This window comes from Panicum virgatum, chromosome 9N (genome assembly GCF_016808335.1).
Source record: "Panicum virgatum strain AP13 chromosome 9N, P.virgatum_v5, whole genome shotgun sequence".
Taxonomy (NCBI): domain Eukaryota; kingdom Viridiplantae; phylum Streptophyta; class Magnoliopsida; order Poales; family Poaceae; genus Panicum; species Panicum virgatum.
The window spans coordinates 54581403-54601113 of record NC_053153.1 but is presented as its reverse complement, the minus strand read 5'-3'; the positions used below and the strand labels follow the sequence as shown (position 1 = coordinate 54601113).

The 19711-nt window shown below is 47.5% G+C and overlaps 3 protein-coding genes and 1 pseudogene across 3 annotated transcripts; 1 reads left to right on the top strand and 3 right to left on the bottom strand.

Moving 5' to 3' along the window:
- Nucleotides 1–3801: 3801 nt before the first annotated feature.
- LOC120693480 (expansin-B9) lies at nt 3802–5064 on the top strand. Its single transcript, XM_039976926.1, has 3 exons — nt 3802–4131; nt 4238–4422; nt 4533–5064. The coding sequence occupies exons 1-3, from the start codon at nt 3835–3837 to the stop codon at nt 4855–4857; spliced, it is 807 nt and encodes a 268-aa protein (XP_039832860.1). The 5' UTR covers nt 3802–3834; the 3' UTR covers nt 4858–5064.
- A 196-nt stretch (nt 5065–5260) lies between these two features.
- On the bottom strand, nt 5261–10427 carry LOC120693475 (annotated as a pseudogene).
- A 247-nt stretch (nt 10428–10674) lies between these two features.
- Nucleotides 10675–13987, bottom strand: LOC120693476 (U-box domain-containing protein 70-like). The gene is made up of 6 exons (XM_039976922.1): nt 13826–13987; nt 13083–13276; nt 12815–12955; nt 12020–12646; nt 11164–11925; nt 10675–11053 (listed from the first exon to the last, which is right to left on the bottom strand). The coding sequence occupies exons 1-6, from the start codon at nt 13839–13841 to the stop codon at nt 10868–10870; spliced, it is 1926 nt and encodes a 641-aa protein (XP_039832856.1). The 5' UTR covers nt 13842–13987; the 3' UTR covers nt 10675–10867.
- Nucleotides 13988–14988: 1001 nt separating this feature from the next.
- On the bottom strand, nt 14989–18397 carry LOC120693473 (translocase of chloroplast 120, chloroplastic-like). Its single transcript, XM_039976921.1, has 2 exons — nt 18231–18397; nt 14989–18067 (listed from the first exon to the last, which is right to left on the bottom strand). The coding sequence occupies exon 2, from the start codon at nt 18034–18036 to the stop codon at nt 15196–15198; it is 2841 nt and encodes a 946-aa protein (XP_039832855.1). The 5' UTR covers nt 18037–18067; nt 18231–18397; the 3' UTR covers nt 14989–15195.
- Nucleotides 18398–19711: the final 1314 nt, after the last annotated feature.

Sequence of the window (19711 nt, the reverse complement as noted above, 5' to 3'; positions counted from 1 at the left end):
AAGTTCTTCGCGCACGAAAAGCTCATCCTAGGTATTCAAACTTGTGCCGCCCCGATCTACGTTTCTAGAAGGTTCTAAGTGATTTCTTTTGGTCAATCAACTCTATATGCATCCCTCAACTAGGATCTAAAAGGGTTTTGATTTTGGTGGGTTGGTTTTGTCAAAATCAAGATTTCAGTTTTTGGGGCGAAAATGCTGTCGGGTCCGGAGACTCCGGGTGTAAGCCCGGATACTCCGGGTTTTGAACACTCCGGGCGAAACTCCGGGTATAAGCCCAGATACTCCGGGTTTGGGACCCTCCAGGGGAAACTCCGGGTATAGGCCCGGAAACTCTGGACTTCGGAGTCTAGATACTCCGGATATGAATCCGGATATTCCGGGTTTTATTAGAACTGTTGGGTGTAGAATTGGGTAAATTTATAGTGTTTCTATTTAGGCATTTCAAAGATTGTTGTTGCATATCGTAATTGTATACATTCTCATGTCTTATGCATATGTGTAGCAGCCGCGGCGGAGGAGGTCGTATACGAGGTGGTTGCGGAGCCGCGGGGGCAAGCCCCGCAGGAGGAGATTCGCGGGGAGTCGGCCCAAGGCCCAACACACCCTAGTGCTGAGCAGCAGACGCAAGGCAAGCCCCGGAGCACAACCTATTAATTTAAATTATGACATATATATATATATTACTTGTGCATTACATATAGATATTGGTTGAAACCCTAGTTGCATGATCTCTAGGTTTCCTTGAGTTTATACTAGTATGATAGGACGATAGTAATGCTATGCTTAAGAGTTCGCGGTAGAAGTCGAGTGACTTCTTGTCACTCGCGAGAGATAGAATATATAGAAGTCGAGTAATTTCCAGTTACTCGCGAGACATAGGTTATGTCTACTTATGTTACAGTACTTGAGTATTGAAATGGATATGGAGATGTGAGACCGGGCGGGGATGATGTATAGGTATGGCCGCAGGACAGGGTTTCTGGGTGCCTTAGCCCCGTCTGAGTCGATTAAGGACCGGTCGTTGTCGGCAGTGCTGATCGGGGATTGAATTGTACTAACCGCATGCCGGGAATAGGAGGTAGTCGAAACCGGTAAGCCGAGTAATGCCTTGCTTCGAAAGTACAGAACTTCTACCCACCCCTTAGGGCGAGTCGAGTGGCCGCGGAGAATCGGGATGCATATGTTTACTTTAAGTGATCTCTCGTAGGGCTCGGCTGACTATATGCAGGTGGGGCGGTTCTATAGTTCGAGGCAGGGAGGGGAATGGTTGGCATGTATAGTCCGACGGGGCAAATGCGTGCCGTGTTGGTTAGGTCCACCTTGCAAGGTTAAATCGGATCGATTCGCCATGTCTCACGGTTATGAGGGCCTTGATCTCTTTGGTGCATCGTAGCAAAATGTTAGAATGTGAGTTATGTATATTTATATAAAATATTGAGTACATTGAATTATTTTTGCTTGCACCACCATGATGCCGACCGGTTCGGCCGGTTGGGTGGACCGGTCCGACCGGTCGGGGTGGATCAGAACTGATGTAAGCTAGAGTAGTTGTAGAATCTTTGTTTTCGACTTCAGTCATGTCTATGTAAGTGTTAATCTTGTAAATTATTTATGTATTTGAACTCGGTTTGTAACACTAAATGTTTCGTGTCGTGATCATTTTTGTATTTTCAAGTAATAAGTCGTGCTTGTACCATCTGTGCCCACCTTCGCGTGGGACTACCAGTGTTTTCGATCGGGCCGTGGGTTGAGAAAGGATCGCCAAATTAAGCCGTTAAGCTAATGTGCCCGATGTGTTCAAATGACGGTCATTACGCTTAATTAGAGTTTTAATTTGGCGGTTCTGTCACACGGATGCGAAGGAAGGCGCGGGCCGGCGGGCGGAACGTGGGGGCGAGAGGCGATGCGCAGAGGTTGCGAGGTTTGGGTCGCGGGATGGAGGTGATCCATTTGTGGGTCTCGGGTGGGATGCCTTTATTTTCTCAATTATCGACGTCTTTCTTTTCTGGGAGCTAGCAGTGCTCGACGTCTGATGTGAAACTTTTAACGGCTATTCCATTTTAATATTGGAAATTAATTACTGAACCATTCAAAAACACTATATGCAACACTAAAAATATATGAAAAAATAACTCTATCATCCGATTCTGTGATAGAAAATTCCCACACAGCATAACATTATTTGCAACATTCCATAAGAAAGATAATGTGTAGGAAATAGTGTTGTATAACATGAATACTTATCTTTTGCATCCCCTCCCTCTGAGCACCTCTTGAATATTGATTCTGTGGTCTAAATTAGAAGTTTGCATGATTGTACGAAGATGTTGATTTGTATATGATACATTGCCTCCGAAAAAAAACTCACATACTCATCAACTCATCGTCATCCTCTCGAGGTTTGGGTGGGAGCTACGAAAAGAAATCTTCAATCGACGCGAGCGACCTCCCTCCCACCCAGTACGAGGAAGGAGAAGGCGATCGATAGCATGGATTTAGGCCGGAGCGTGGCACCATGCCATTTTTATTTTTGTTGTTTTTTATTTTTGAAACGGGCACCTTGCCAAATTGACACGGACACTCTTACACGCAAGCACGCTCTAGCAAGATTACCTGGAAAAACATGTAAAATGATTTCGCAATAGCAAGATTCTAAACTTTCTTTATCTGATGCATCGTTACCATGAATGTGCATAAGCATTATATTGCTGCAATTGCATTTGCACTGCATGGCGCCTAATATCATTCAGCCACCAAACATGCATGAACAGTGAGACTTAAAGCATGCGCACCATCATTATTCAGCAACAGTTATGCAAATCATGACTAGTAGTTGTTCTTAGTTGCTATAGGATCAATACATTTTTTTGCCTTTAGAAATCTTTTCCATGCTTTACATGTCTTCTTAATGCAAATTTTCTATTTTTTCAGGCCAAAAGCAAATCCACCCGGTGAGGTCATTTGTCGTTAGGAAAAAACCAAAAAAAAAATTACACTAGCGGTTAGCAAAGGTCTAGCTAAAAGAAATTAAAGAAGAAACGATAAAAGGGGGGAAAACACATGCATAAGAGCAACTTTAAGAAACTCTATATATTTCCTATTGTTAAGAATAGAGATTTTGATGAAAAAATATACCCACCAATAGCTTCTCTAAGTGATTATATATCCAAATATAGTCATCATCTATTCCATATTTCTCGCTAGCCAAAGATAGATAACGAAAATAATTTTTTTAGAGTGTACATAAGATATAGAAAAATTATTGGAGTATAAAAACATATAGAAAACGATTTTACGGAGAAGGCTCTCCAAATAAAAATTCAATCATCAAGAATAGGGTAGAGGGATGAATCTCCCTCATTTAGGTGAGACGGAGGTATGTTTTGCTATTACCAAAAAATTTTAGCTAATAGATTGGATTAATTAATAATCTGTTGAAGCACTCTAATTACTAAAATATTAATTTTTTAATATTGATGAGGGAGATGAATATGTTGGAGTAGAGATGCTCTGAGACCGAACAGCGAAGCCTGTACCGTGCACGCGCGCGCACAGCCTAAAGCCGGGCTCCGCACACGGCGCGTGAGGAAACCGCCGAGGCGCCGAGGATCCAACAGCCCAAACCACGTACCGGCCTACTACGTCATGAAACCCGCGCGGCGCTCGCGCAGTCGCAGGTCATCCGTCCGACGCTAGCGGCCGCCCGGCCTGCGCGCGCGACGCCGCCGGCGCTGCGCTGCTCCACCCGTCCTCTCCATAAGTAGCCCACCCGGCCCGGCACGCCGTGGCGCCCCTGTCACAACCACACCCCCCGCACATTCGAATAACAGTAAGATGGGATCCCTCGCCAATAACGTCGTGGCCGTGGCGGCCGTCCTGGCGGCGCTCGTCGCCGGCGGCTCGTGCGGCCCCCCCAAGTTCCCGCCCGGCCCCAACATCACGACCAACTACAACGGCCAGTGGCTCACCGCCAGGGCCACCTGGTACGGCCAGCCCAACGGCGCCGGCCCCGCCGACAACGGCGGCGCGTGCGGGATCAAGGACGTCAACCTGCCGCCCTACAACGGCATGACGGCCTGCGGCAACGTCCCCATCTTCAAGGACGGCAAGGGCTGCGGCTCCTGCTACGAAGTGCGTATATATTAATTGCTTGCCGTCGTCCATGAATCAATCTATCGTCCATGAATCTCGAGATAGATATAAACTTGCATTGTCGTGGCGTCGTTGCTGCACGCAGATCAGATGCAAGGCGCCAGCCGAGTGCTCGAACAACCCGGTGACGGTGTTCATCACCGACATGAACTACGAGCCCATCGCCCCCTACCATTTCGACCTCAGCGGCAAGGCCTTCGGCGCCCTGGCCAAGCCCGGCCTCAACGACAAGCTCCGCCACTGCGGCATCATGGACCTGGAGTTCAGGAGGTCACAATCATTCATAGACATTGCTCGATCGATCGATCGATCTTCTTCCAGGGTCTGTGCGTGCGAATCAGAAATGGCAATGCGTCAACTACTAACTGCTCTGCCTGCAGGGTGCGGTGCAAGTACGCCGGCGGGCAGAAGATCGTGTTCCACGTGGAGAAGGGGTCCAACCCCAACTACCTGGCGGTGCTGGTGAAGTTCGTCGCGGACGACGGCGACATCGTGCAGATGGAGCTCAAGGAGAAGGCGTCGCCGGAGTGGAAGCCGATGAAGCTCTCGTGGGGCGCCATCTGGAGGATGGACACGCCCAAGGCGCTCAAGGGCCCCTTCTCCATCCGCCTCACCAGCGAGTCCGGCAAGAAGCTCGTCGCCACCGACGTCATCCCGGCCAACTGGATCCCCAACACATTCTACAAGTCCAACATCCAGTTCTAGATTTTCTAACACTTGAACCGCGTGCTGCAGTAAGTGGTGGTCGCTGATTTACTTATTTTTTTCGGCATGAGCAGTGAAGCATCATGCATGCGCGGTTAACCATGTTGAGGTTTCTGAATTCTAATTTGTAAGCTGGGCTTACCTTTTGTCTCCGGGTTCATGAATCCGAAACAGTGGAAATATAATGACAAGATTCTGTATATCATCGATTGATATATAGTTAAAACGTGCTACTGATGACTGATCTAAGCATCAGACTGTTCCAACTTAATTAACTTGCAACAAAATGTGAGAGGTGCAGTCCTTCCATACCCATATAACCAAAACTTATGACATGGCATGGAACAAAGGCAAGATACTTTGTGAGCATATAGTGCCAATTAGCTAGTTTGCCATGAAATGGTTCATCTCCAAGAATTGACATGCTAAGATTAGAAACATTCGTTCTGTTGCATACTTGCAGTTCCTCCTGAGTTTGTAACAAGCACAATCCTCAATGCCGACTGAACCTGGAACACTTTTGTTCCAAGAACAGCACTCATATGTACAAATGCACAATTCATTGCAAGTTGCGACACTCTACATTCCAGAGAGAACATTTCTGAACAAACGATAGACTATTGAATCATAATGCTAACGAGAAGTTCAAGTTGAATGGGCCCAATCGTGTTCTTTTATATGCTTCATCTTTGCAATGATGCGACGATCTCCTGCAAGTTATCGAAAAAAAAAAGAACCAATTAAGATGGTGGCTGCTTCAATTCCGCTTAAAGTGCTCCTTTATGGCAGAATGAAGAGCATGATTTGGTATGAGATGATGGTGTGCCAGAGGTAATTTTGTCATTGGGGACGTGCTGTGTCCACTGTGGAGCCATCCCTTTATGACCTCAGCTTCGTAAGTGTACCCGTCTGCGGCAATATGTGGATTCCTCATGACCTCCTAAAATTAGAAAATAAGAATCAGTTGTCAGTAAGTAAAGGCTACTTTAAGACTTTTCACATCAGTAATTCAGTATATGAATTTGTTTTCTACTTCAGCAAGCACAACAATCCCCTAATTAGCAAGCACACAATATTCTATAGCCTGGAAGATCGCAGTACAAAGTTCAGCCCTATGGCCAACAAAAGCTACTATTAAATTGGAAATGATTTTATTTTATTTGCAAACTTCAGCATGATAGCATTTTGAAACATGAAGGTAGGTGATTGTTTAATATTCTATTATGGAAAAAATATCCTTCCACCGTATCTTAATTTTGCTGTACCGAAGACTAAGAACACCAGAGGTCTATTGAATAAGTTAGCAAATCTAGTCCAACACTCAGCTCCAAGAAGATCTGCCACAAAATGACATTCAGATGGTTTCAGCGGGATGGAGGATGGCATTCCCAGAAACTATTGAGAGTTTTGGCCCAAGACAGCCAAAGTAAATAAACTACGCGATACCTTGATTTTCTGATTCTCGTGAAATGCAGAACTAATGTTAGAAGCTCAATAAATGGACATAAAACATACCTTAGAAATAGGACATAAGAAGCATGAAGGTGTGTGACTCTCAACGGACCGATATCCAAAGGACTGTTGTGGTGTGGTTGATAGCGAAGCTGACTTCACCAGGGGCTCAATCACACACCACACATCACTCATACGATAAGGTCGCCTTCTTCTGCTAAGCTCTGCACACTGAAGACCAAGAAGCATCAGCTTCTTGGCTTGCACAAATGGCCACTCCCCAGCAGACTGATCAAGAAGGAGCTCCAACTCATCTTTCTCAAGTGCATCCTCCACTGCCCTTCCGATGCCTAAAGCTGGTTTCCCAGTTACCAGCTGAAGTATGATAATACCCAAAGAGTATATGTCAGACCGTGCTGTTAGCTCCCCGGTGGTAAGAAATTCAGGGTCCATGTAGGCAAAAGTGCCTCTTGGGTTCGTCGTTTGGTAGAGGCTTGTGGACATTGTGCTAGATTTAACTAGGAGGCAAGAGATGCCAAAATCACTAAGTTTGCTGACCAAATTGGCATCAAGGAGGATGTTTGAAGGCTTGAGATCACCATGGATTACTGGATGAGGCTTGGTAGAATGAAGGAAGACGAGTGCAGAGCATATCTCACCAATTATCCTTGTACGGACTTGCCACGTTAGTGGAGGTGTGCTGTTTTCACAGGCTAGACGGTCTTCAAGGCTTCCATTGGGTAGGAACTCGTACACAAGACCTGAAGCTTTTGAGCAAGAACCCATAAGCATTACAAGCTTTGGATGCCTGACCCTACTAAGAACAACGACCTGCACAGTAAACTTACTTTAGTAAAACTAAACAGTAACATACATTGCATAGTTCAATTTTTTGGCCTTTATTACCTCTTGCCGAAATTGCGATTGCCCTTGTAAGTTATGAGAACGCAGCATCTTAATTGCCACTGTTGTGTTGCGCAGGGAACCTCTGTATACACGCCCTAATCCACCTTCACCGATCTTCATTGTGTCACTGAAATTCTGTGTTGCCAGCTGCAGCTCTGACAGAGAATTCAGTGTTCCATGTCAAACTTGGGCACAATACTGTTTTTCCTATCTCTTTATGCAGTTCATCTACATCCTTAAGCGCATTATCCCTTTCATGCTTCAGCTTCTCATACTCCAACTGCTGTGAATGAATGAGGGATTTACTCGCTGCCAACTTATCCTCAAAATTCTTGACAATGCCATCATATTCATCGACTCGCTGCTCTAATGATGCCTTCTGTTCACTCATCTTAACAAGCTTATCAATGATGTCATCTCTGTCCTGTTTAAGTGCATCCATTTCTTGCTTCATCGATTCTATGACACTATTTGCCTTCGCTAGAGCTTCCTTGACGTCTTCCTCTGCTTAGTCTCGTTTAAAGATGCATCCTCAAAATTGTTTGCCTGCAATCATAAGAAGTTTGTGTCAAATTCTACATGGTTTTAGTGCTAATGTGGTGAAGGTACCTTTCGGTGAAACAAAATGGGTTCTTCCTCTGTTATTTGCCTCCTCACGGACTCGCCAAATGCTTGCTTCTGATGCTTCTCAGCCTGAGTGAAATCTTCTTCAAGTTTATCAAATATATCAATATTTGAATTCATGGCATCCTGTTATGCACCAGCAACTGATCAGATTAAGTCCAAAGTAAATCCTCTACTGTTCAACTTGGGCCAGAAAAAGCAAACCTGTTCACGGTATAAAGCTGGATTTTGAAGATCACACCCCGCATGTACAGTGGGTAGGATTTCAGTTGCATCATGCCTAGGTGTTGAAAATGAGCTGGAGTCACTGAACCCCTCGTCAGTCACGGTAGAGGATGCTTGATGCGAACTTGGAAAACTTCCTCTTGGAACACTATCCCAGGAATTGGCAGCTTTATCCTCTATGCTTCGCCTGCTAAAAGTTGTCCGCACAGAGAACCGAGAAGGTAGTCGCAATGATGTTCTAACAGATGCAGGCACAACCTTTTCTGACATTGACCTCTGTACGTGGCCATCAACTGCATTGCTAACATACCCGTTTGGTTGTCCACCCCGCTCAGATAAAGTGGACATTGAACTTCTGGTAGCTGGGGGTGTTGCTGCATTGCGAGATGAAGGAACACAAGCCTCCCTGTATAAAATTGAGTTTAGAGTAAATAATTAAATAATTAAGTGCTTATAGGAAAAGAATGAACAGCAACAAAATGGTAGCATATAAAATGTGATGTGTAGACAGGAAATTAGAATAATCTAAAATCGATATGCAAATAGGAGGTCGAAGTTAGATTCAGTGAAGTGGCATGGTTTGCACGCTGCTCATAGATAAATTCATCTTATCTAACAATATAAGATGGAGAATATGATGCATTAATCAAAATTCTTACTCATAGACAAATTCACCTTAGCTAACAATATAAGATGGATAATATGATGCATTAATCAAAAATTCAAAACTCTTACCTAGTGCATATCAGATGTTCCTTGCAAACAAACCAAATCTTGCATGAAGTATCAGCTTTCTGAAGGACAGCAAGTGCCGTCTTGGACTTAGGCATTTTCATTTTCCTGGAATTAGGAAATAGGACATTCTAGAACACTGTAACCAGTGGATATGAGTGCTGAAGCGTGAACCATCACCGCATACCTAGAGTAGTGTTTGTCAGCAGCTGCTCCCATGATGAGTTTGCTCACCCCGTGCAGCGAAACAAGCTCCATGATCCCTTTAGCCACATCGTTATTTTCAATCACAAGTTTCTCACATTTCACCTGAAAAGGGCGTGCTGCTTCAATAATTGCCCTGGCCTTGCTCATTTAATTCTGAAATGCTTCTCACAATAGAAAGATTGAAATGTTATTGGTTGCACCTTCATTTTGGAGCACTGGTGAATGTATTCATCCAAGTGTTTCTCAAGCTTTTCCCTCTCATACTGTCTGTAAGCACTGACCTGCTCTGGTCTCAGTTTACTTGCATGGAACTTGCTCCCCACTGATAAGTAATGATATGATATTGTAGGAATAAAACTATACTAAGTATCTAATTTGTAATATATCATCACATATTCACATTCACACTGCATCTCACACCCAGGACTTAACAAAGTATAACAATAGGGTATCCTAAACAACCGAAATTTATGCGATAGGACTAGGTATCTTCAATTAACCAGAGGAAGATAAGATACTAGCACCCCAGCATTGGGATCGAATTCCAGCTGTTACTGTTGAACTATGATTCTATGAATTAATCTCGCTCCATGACCGCAAAACATGTCAGAGTTCAGTTCTCCAGGTCAGAGAGAGCATTTCCAGATTCAATCTGTTGGAAATACTACTATTCTTAAATCCTAAGAATATGGAAACGAGAATCTACTTACCAACCAATTGGCCTTGGCCAAGCAGACAAGCGAATACAAATCCCAACCGCGCGGCCTTTGAGTAACAACAGTAACCGCGTTACTCGACCTCAGTACAAACCTATCGGATAGGTGGAACCCCCAGCACCGGCACTTGGAAATCCCAAATGTGCTCGCCGGCGTGAGCCTGCCCCCGCCGGCGACGGATCCGGTGAATTTGGGGTTCCGGCAGGTAAACAAACCAGAATGCCAGACGAGCAATACAGGGAAATGCAAGGGTGAGGGTACCGCGTTCTTCAGCTCGCCAGCCCGATCCGACGGTGAGGGTACGGTGCGTCGCGAGCAGCGAGGAAGCGGAGCGAGAGCACGTACTCATCGGGATCATCTGCGCCGGCGCGAGGACGTGGGCCACAACCACGGCGGCGCCGCCCACGGCCGCGACGTGCCGGAGCGCCCACGCGAGGAGGGACCTGCCGCTCTTGTGCTGCTCCGGCACCGCCACGAACACCTTCTCCTCCCCCTCCCCCTCCTCATCCTCCTCCCCGGCCGCCTGCTCCTCGAATATCTCCGCCGTCGGCGCGCCGCCAGTGCTGGAGGAGGAAGAGCCGGCGCCGCCGTTCCGCGCGCTCGCCGCCTCCCACGCGTCCATGGGAAATCGCGCTCGCGTCGCCGGGCAAGTCGAGGTTGGATTGGATTAGCCCCGCGAGTTGATTACGATCGCTAGCGCGGGAATAAATATCGCGGGATGCTGTTAGGATCGTAATAACTAACTAACGAACTGAGCTTAGTTAGTTCGCTCGGGCGGGTGGACTGGTCGCACTGCCATGTGGCACCCGCGGGACCCATGAAGTGACGCTGGCAGGTGGGGCCTATGTGGTATGTGGTGCCGAGAAGACTTGACGGGAGCCTAGTCAACAGGCGTGGGGAGCATTGACTGACTTGGCATGCATTTTTTTTCCCTTCGCAGGATCAGGCATGCAAATGGACCAAATCACAAACAGGCAACACTATGCACATGTTACATAATACAATCGTAAAGATCAATAATTTATACACTATGAACTTAAAAAGAAAAAAAAGGGTCTAGCTTTCTTTTACTGCACCCCCTTCAGGATCCAAGCAGATATGGATCAAGAATCATATAGATGCAGGCATAAATGAGGGACCTGCAGCAGTCACGACGGCCCACGCTGAAGATGTTCTTGGATGGCTGAGCGAAGTGCGGAATTTGGAATTGTTGCACGGTGGGGGAGTGCCAGATTGGTCATGGGTGATGTGTCATGGGCTTCAAGCCAGTCCTTGATTGCCTCAGCTTCATAGGTGAAACCATCGGCGGCGATGTGCGGATTCTTCATGATCTTCTGAGCTCATCAGCAGCACCAATGCGAACAGGTCAGCACAATTTCGATCATGACTGCAAGCAACTAGCATGGCATGACAATCAGAATTCAGCGTGAAGCAGCATGCGTACCTGCAGAATCGGGCACAAAAAGTAATGTGGCACGCTGTTTTCATCCTGAAGAGATGAAGATGTTGAAGGGCACGATGATAGAGTGGCACTCTTCATCATCGGCTCCACCACAGGCCACACATCAGTGGCAAGATCCGCGCGGCGCCTCCTTCTCTCCACGGCGCATCTCATACCGATGCGCGCAAGCTGCTGCGCTTGCACAAAGGGCCACTCACCGGCGGATCCGTCGATGATCGTGTGCAGTTCATCGTTGATCATAGCATCTTCCACTCTTTTCACTATCTCCCTTGGGTGTCTCCCGGTCAAGAGGCGTAGGATGATGATACCGAATGAGTAGGTGTCTGATCCTGCGGTCAGCTCACCGTTGGCCATGTATTCTGGGTCAGAGTAGAACATTGTCCCAATCGGATGGTCAGTAAGATGTACCATGGTGCTGGTGTCTGTCGGGACAAGAAATCGAGCGATGCCAAAGTCTCCAAGCTTGCTGCCTAGATCAGCATCAAGGAGAATGTTGGAAGGCTTAAGGTCACCGTGGACGACCGGCTTGGGCTTATGACTGTGGAGGAAGATTAGTGCAGAAGAGATCTCCCCAATGATCCTTGTTCGGACTTGCCATGTCAGTGCAGGGGTGTTACCCTTGCAGGAAAGACGGTCTTCAAGGCTTCCGTTTGGTAAATATTCATACACAAGAGCAGACTCTTCATCGCAGGCTCCTAAGAGATTGACAAGATGTGGATGTCTCACTTTGGTCAGGATCGAAACCTGGAAATATCAGCGCAAATGCCGAATCACTTTGCATAATCTCTTTATAAACATTAATTAGTTTCATGAGAATGCAACGTACTACTTTAATTACCTCACGCTGAAACTGCAGTATGCCCTGGAGGTTCTCATTATGGTGTAAAATCTTAACAGCCACCGCGGTGTCACCGATAGTGCCCTTGTAGACACGCCCATACCCACCTTCTCCAATCTTCAGTGACTCGCTGAAATTTTCTGTTGCCAGCTTCAACTCAGCCAAGGAAAACTGAGTCTGTTTTTCAAGATATCTGACCGCACCGTCCCTGTCGGGACGCAACCGGTCGTCAAGGGTGCATCTGTATGCTTCCAACTCATTTTCTAGAACATTAGTATCAAAATTGGTATCAGTGACACACTCCACCAGTGCCAACTTCTGCTCATTTTTTGCCTGAAGCTTTGCAAGGTATTCATCTCGGTGGATTTTACACTGAATAATTTCCTCTCTCAAAATTTCCATCTCATGTTTATCCTTTTCATAAGCATCCTTAGCCACTTCTGACTGTTGGAGCGGTATCTGTTCACCTGCTTGGCAAAGTTTTTCAATGTATTCATCACGCTGGATCTTTAGCAATTCAATCTCCTTCTTCAGTTTTTTTATCAAGTACTGATCTGTGGCACGAGCTTCCTCAATTTCTTTTGAACGGCGTATCTCTTTTAAGAGGTACTCCTGCAATTTCTTAGCCTGAAATGGTAGTTCCATTAACTACATATTATGCATACCAAATGGAAGAAACATGTGCTTAGCAAGTGATTTAGCAATAGAGAAATACTTCATTGCATTATGTGGTTTCCGACTCCATATGTGATTTGATACATATAATGAAAAGTGAAAAGTGATAAAGAAAATTACTTTCTTGCGGACAACCAGGAACTCCTTTTCGACTTGTTGGCGATGGCAAGATTCTTCAAAGTTTTCCTTCTTCAATCTGACAATCTCATCAAATGATTTTTGAAGTCTATCTTGCAAATCAGCATCGAAATCCATCTCTGCCTATGAATAAGTTGCAGATGTATCACTAGATTTGCTCGGATTGATGGACACCCACCAAAAGGATCAGTCCAGGCTACAGTGTAACAAAGAGTCAGCGAGTATGCATGTCAAAAACGTTTGTGCAAACCAGATCTGTGTGGGGTGCTGAACTCTGAACATGTTCTGTTCGGAGCATCTTCATATCATCTGAGAGAGATGACACAAGTTCAGACTTAAAGCCACTATGCTCGGCGCTGCTATCCCCATGCAAAGACAATAAGTCTGAGTAGTCCACTTCATCGGACGCGAATGATGATATGCTGAAAGATCTTGAGCTAGCACCTGAAGAAAGAAAAATCACATCAGTAGCAGTTACGAGCAAGGATTACTCCTTATCCAATAATCCGAAAAATATTCTACATGGAAAGGTCCTAAAATGTACATATCTGACGATTTTAATTGATATCTAGTTCCACCCTAAGCTCTACGGCATGGATATGGTCATGGAGGATTGGTCTCTAATCCACGCCAATAACGAAAATCCAAAACGGAAGCAAGCAAAATCAGGAAGCGATGTTCTGCTGGTGAAAAGAGAGGCTGATTTCAGGAAGAACAGTTAGCAAGACCATCGCACCACACAATCTGGCCTCAGCCCTCACGTAACAAGCATCCAGCTCAACGCTGCTCAGTCATGCAGTGAGTGAGCCAGTATAAGAAGTTCAGAACTCAGAAGCAGCAATCTTTCGAAGGAGCTGAAGAACCGCGAAGAGCTCTTGTATGAATTTCGAAAAAGCACACTAGATTCCGGGTAGCTTGGAAAGAGCAAAGAATCTCTGAACAGGAGCATGGATGATGGATGATCAGGTGGATAAATAAAACCTTGCAGGTTACCTTGGCGACGACTCATCCGTGGCAAGTCCCAACGCGGAAGAAACGGAGAGGAAATTTCTGGCCCCTCGAAACGGGGAATGTTTGTCAGGCAGAGCTGTCCCTTTTCGGCTCGTTGGCTCGTTGCTGCTCTCCGCCACCTACGCACGGCAGAGCGCTGACCCCGTCTAGTCCAAGGAATCCAGCTACGCCCCGCCCACCCTCCATGTCAGCGTCACACTCCCAGACGGGCTATGGCCCTGTTTAGTTGGTGCAAATTTTTGGATTTTGGAATTGTAGCACTTTCTTTGTTATTTAACAATTAATATCTAATTATGGGCTAATTAGACTTAAAAGATTCATCTCATCATTTACAGCTAAACTGTGCAATTAGTTATTTTTTAAACTATATTTAATATTTTATGTATGTGTCCAAAAATTCGATATAACAGGAAATCTCGAGAAGAATAAAAGCTCCGAAATCTGTTTCAAAAAGAAAAAAAGCTCTGAAATAGTCCATCAGACGCGACGGCATCAGCAGTTATTGGTTAGATTACATGACGTGCAGTGCGGAATGCGGAGGATGTAGACCATGGCTTTGTGAGACTCATCATCAATTTCTATAAAATATATATATATATATATATATATAAACTCTCTGCAAAAACGTGCGTGCAGTTAAAACATAACCCTCCGTTCCAAAACTTAGGTAAGCTAAGTTAAACTTCTCTACAAAACGTAGTATTTCTTATTTTAGGCTAAATCAAACTTCTCTGATTTAATCAAGTTTATATAAAAAAAATTATACTAACATCTACAGTATCAAAATTAGTTTCATTAAATTCACTGTCTTATTATTTTCATAGTGTATATATCTGGTATTATGGATTTAATATATTTTCTATAAATTTGAAAGATGAGTTAAATTTTATGACAAAACCGTAATAGCCTACATACAGTGTACCAGGGAGTAACAATTTGATTTAGTTAGCTACTCGTTACGTTAGCGCTCCAATTAATAACGTTGCGTCGCTGGAAATTTACTGTTACTGAAACTTTTAAAGACTAATCGAGGAAGGGAGGCAAATGAACGCGGGTATCTGGCTGGTCAGAAACTAGAACAGCAACCAGCAACTAGGATTCAGATGTTAGGCAACAGTAATATGCAATGAAAACAGGCAAAGTCAGAGAATGAATTGTGCAAATCCTGCTTCATCAGAAAGAGCTCAGGGTTCCACTGATGTGCTCTGCTCCAACTTCACCAAAAAGGAGCTCATAAGAAAGCATAGTTACAAAGTTGCCAATGAAAGAACAAAATAAATAGGTAGTTCTAATTTATGCTAGAATTGACCAATGACGCTCTCACAGTCTTTTCAGGCCTATGCAAAAAAAGACTAGGTAGATTCAGAGAAGTTCTGTAACAGCTTTCTGATGTTCTGGAATATAGGCACCAGGGCAATAAGCGCAAGCTCAAGATGCTCCAAGCTGTTCAGGCGAATGCCGACTTGGCCAGTCCCCTTGTTGCTTATATTTGCATGCCCAACCAAGTTGCTAGCTCTTCCAGCAGGGATCTGAGACTGGACGTTGCAGCCGATCGCCAGATCCCCATGCCAATCCACAACAGATAATGCAAGAGTGGAAAGCATCCGCCCGATTGGGTAATCTTTGTCCCTCAGTGTTGCTTCGAGGCGGCCTCCATAGGCCACATCACCCCTCCCACTCATGGCACCACCACTGATCAGTACCCTGAGCTGCTTGTTCACTATAAGCTTGTCTTCAATCTTCACACCGGTCGATACGGAATCCCCAAGGAGCGTAGCAGATATGCCAGCAGCTGTGCTGTTGCGCCTGAAGTTCTTAAATCTCGACTCACCACGAATTGTGTATGCCATATCCTTGCCAACAGACTGCAAATCAAGCCCAAGTGAAGTAGATTTTCCCTCAGCATGCTTAACTGAACTTGCAACCTCCATTTGCATAGAGCAATCCTTCTTGTCCTTTGTTAGTTGCCCAGATATGGACACAGGAACTTTACCTTTGACAGCAAACAATCTTTCAACATTAAGTCCCTCATAACCAACATCATGGTCCCAACCCTGGGTTTCCAATACAGGTCTGACAAGCCATTCACTTGGTGTATCCAGAAAACGATAGCGATGACTAGGATAGTCTGAATCAAAAGATGAGGGCAGTACCATATCAGGCATAGGAACTGCAACATTGGTTGGAGTATTAGAATCATCTTCAGGGTTGCTGTTGTAGAAATCATTTGTTCGAGTACTGGCTTCTACTGCCATTTTCTTCATCAACTTACGCCGCATCCTTTCCTCTTTCAGCTGCTTTCTGTAGAACAACTTCTCTCTGTAATCTAGCTCCTCAAGATATGCCTTCCGCTGTGCATTATTCAGCTTGGAAAGCTGAGCTTTTGTCAGGCGCTTAAAAGGAGGCAAATCATCATAATCTGAACCATCATCTGAATCAGAATCATCTGTTGAATCATCCTCAAGATCATCATCATCACCAAACTGCTCCTCTGGTAACTTCAGTGGGGCCCTAGACTGAAGAAGGGAAGAGACGAGGAAAGGCAGTGGAGGAATCCTCGTACGAGAAAGTTTACCAATGGGACTATCCTGCAACTTGAGGAGTACATTAGCCTCTGCTAATACCTTCGAAGCAAAACAAAGCAGCAACAGCTGTGGCTTCCAGACTTGTCCATTTGGCAAAACCCTCTGTCCAGCCCTGTTTGTCCTGCATGCTGCGTGATTTTCCACCAAGGATACTGGATTCATAAGACGGATATCACCAGCAGCTTGCCTTATAGCTTGCTGCACTACATGAGACCTCTGGGTGACAAACATCTCATAGCTCAGAGGAATTCCATTAAGCCCATCTGGTGGTGCAGATGCAGCATGAGTTAATACAACAATGGCATTGAACCAGACTGATGCTCCAAAAACTTTCGTGATGGTTTGCAGCAGAGGTACATCACCATTGTCCCTGCTCTGCATATCCAATCTATCAAAATAAAGAACAATATCGGGAGGGTTTTTGCTAATAAGCCTCTTCACGGAGTTGAGAACCTTCTGGTTGTGGTGCTGTTCTAAAGATGAGCATGAAAGTCCAGGTGTATCAACCACTTTTACTCTGATTCCCTCAACTGTACCAACCACTTCTTGAACCTTTTTAGTACTGGAATCGAAAGCATTTGTATCCAACCTGGTATCATCAAAAATTGAATTAATAGTAGCACTCTTACCAACCCCAGTTTTACCGAGAACCAAGATGGTGCATGAAAAATCAAGGGGCTCATTTCCAGCAGCTTCAAGATGCTCTGCCATCTCTCTTGCCCGGTCAAAGCTTAATGACCCATTAGCAGTAGTTCTCCTAAGTTGTTCTGCCAGCCCAAGGCGGTACATAACCTGTGAAACAACCATATTATGAGGTGTTTGCCCAAACCTGTGAGCAAGACGTAAAAACTTGACCCGAATCATCTGAAGCTTCTCATGAACTTCATCATTCTCGTCTCCATCATCCTCAGCAGACTCAGTAGACGGCTGGCTTCCCCTATCCGAAGAAATTGGTCCATTGGCACGGGCCTGTTGAACATGACGAGCAGGAGGCTGCGACAGGGAAGGTGATGATCCAAGGCCAGCAGGACGAGATGGCAAAGAGGGACTATTGGAATGACCAGAAGCAGCACTAGATTGTGCAGGCGGTGCAGAGGTAGCTGTATTCTCATCATCTGAGGATCCCAGATCATCCAATTCCTCGATGATAATAGCAGGCTCAGCTGCAGATCGTGTGATCGACTCAGGCCTCTCCCGCTTTGTATGACAATACCCCTTGGTGGTTTGCCCCATGGCATTCTCCTCCACACTCCCCTCGACATTGATCTCGGCACGAGGACTATCCTCTCCCCACTTCTCCGCTGCATGCCGCCCGGTCTCCAGCACCACTCTGGTGTTCGGCGTCACCACAGGCTGGTGATCACCGGCCACCGGCGTCCCCGACTCCACTGCATGGCCTCCCGCACCCTGATTTTCTTCCCCGACCTCATCCCCGTCAACCTCCTCCGCCGCCACCGCATCGTCTCCGTCCTCCACCACCACATCAACACTGCCCTCCTCCTCCGCCGCCACTCGCTTCACGGCGGATTGACCCGCTTCGGCGACTCCGCCGTTCTCGCCCGCCCGATCCTCCGGGCGCCCCTCGCCGACGACGCCGCCGTTCTCCATGGAGCACACCCGACGGCGCGAGAACGAAACCCTAGTCCGACACCAAGAGAAAACGGAACGGATCAAACGACAGCAACAGCAGGGGGGAAAAACAAACGAACAGACGTACGATTACAAGCGAACATAGACTGGAACAACAAAAAAACAGGCGACGATAAGGTGCACGGATCCGGAGGGAGATGGTGGTTACCAACCTGTGTGGAGGCGCCGGCGGTGATGGCGGCGGTGAGGTGGATGAGATCGCCTCGCGCGGCGCGGTCGCGGCCAGAAAAAGGAGGGAGAGGAGTATGGTCAGGTCAGGTCAGGTCTCGAGGGTGCTGCGCCTGCCTGCAGCTAGAGAGAGAAGGTCGCGAAGGCCGCAGATGCCTCCGCCGCTTTTTGCTGGGCTAGGCTAAAGCAAAATTTGGGCCCGTTTATGCCATAGGCTCTCCGCTCTCTAAATTCACTCTAAAAAAAAATATTTCTATCTGGTCATCGAGATTCTCCTCTCTATATTCAGTTTCGCTGCGCTCGTTCATTCTCTGTATCTCCACTCTATCCCAACTATCACATATTTTATTCAACCATCTCCACCTAACATCTCATTTTCTTTTTCTTTTCTTTTTTCTCTCTCTTTTCTTCTCCCCTTCTTTTCTTTCCCCTCCTCCGTCTCGCCCCCCTCCCCTGCTCTCTGTCTCTCTCTGTCGACCCGCCGCCGCTAGCCTCTCTCCCTCCCTCGCGGCGCGGAGGCGGATCCATGGCGGCGGCGCCGCCCATGGCAAGCCCGGTCACGCCTCCTCGCTGGTGAGCCGCGGGCTCGGCCCTCCGCCCCCTCCCATGGCCGCACGGCAAGCGGGTGGCTCCAGGCGGCCAACGCGCCAAGCGCCCGAGGCCGGGGGCGGCGAGGTCCAGGAGCGGACGGCGTGGGGGCCAGGACATGCCCCGGCGTGTCCGTGCAGGGGCCCCGCGCGGCTCGAGCTCCGGCATCCCACCGTCGTCCTCGCGCCGGAGCAGGCGGGGCGGCCACGGCCCCTCCCCTGCAGCAGCGGCCAAATCCGGCCCCGGCGCGACCCATGGCTGTGGCTGCCGGCCCGCGGCACCTGCGCGAGCTCGATCTCGACTGCCTCGGCGGCGAGCCCAGGCTCGGGGTGGCGGCGGTGGCTGTCCTCGCGGCCCCTGCTCCCCTGCCGTGCGGCGTCCCTCCTCTCCACGGCGCCTCCCTCCCTTCCTCGCGGGGCCATGGCGACCACCTCGCCGCGCCAGCTCGCGGCCGAGCTGCAGCGGCCCGCGGTGTGTGGCGGCGCGGCCGGGGCGCCCCGCGGCATGGGGTGTCGTGGCGGGGCGGGGGACGACCGGCGCGGATCCAGGCGGCGCCAGCGTCCCTGCTCCCCTGCTCCTCCGTGCGCGGGCGGCGGCGAGCTCGAGTAGGGGCGGCGGCGGGCGGCGGCCATGGCGGACGCGCGGCGAGGCGGGCAGCGCTGGGCGAGAGGAGGTGCGGAGCACACGCCGGGAGGCGGGCCCGCGCCACGTCGGCGGATGGAGAGCGCGCGCTACTGCGCTCGGAATAGAGAGCCCGGAAGGCAATGCCAAGATAGCGCGCACTTTACAGTGTGCCGCTGCAGCAGGAAAATGGGCAAATCGAAATGCATGCAGCCTCCGTGGCGCATACCGTGCGGGATGCAGAGCCCCAGTGCGG

Excerpts from the sequence above, each read along its gene's own strand:
- LOC120693480 (XM_039976926.1), top strand. The coding sequence starts at position 3,835 with ATGGGATCCCTCGCCAATAACGTCGTGGCCGTGGCGGCCGTCCTGGCG. Across the intron at positions 4,132-4,237 it reads GCTGCGGCTCCTGCTACGAA|ATCAGATGCAAGGCGCCAGC; the intron begins GTGCGTATATAT and ends TGCTGCACGCAG. Across the intron at positions 4,423-4,532 it reads ATGGACCTGGAGTTCAGGAG|GGTGCGGTGCAAGTACGCCG; the intron begins GTCACAATCATT and ends CTCTGCCTGCAG.
- LOC120693473 (XM_039976921.1), bottom strand. The coding sequence starts at position 18,036 with ATGGAGAACGGCGGCGTCGTCGGCGAGGGGCGCCCGGAGGATCGGGCG.
- LOC120693476 (XM_039976922.1), bottom strand. Across the intron at positions 12,647-12,814 it reads TCCTGGTTGTCCGCAAGAAA|GCTAAGAAATTGCAGGAGTA; the intron begins GTAATTTTCTTT and ends CTACCATTTCAG. Across the intron at positions 11,054-11,163 it reads TTTTGTGCCCGATTCTGCAG|AAGATCATGAAGAATCCGCA; the intron begins GTACGCATGCTG and ends TGATGAGCTCAG.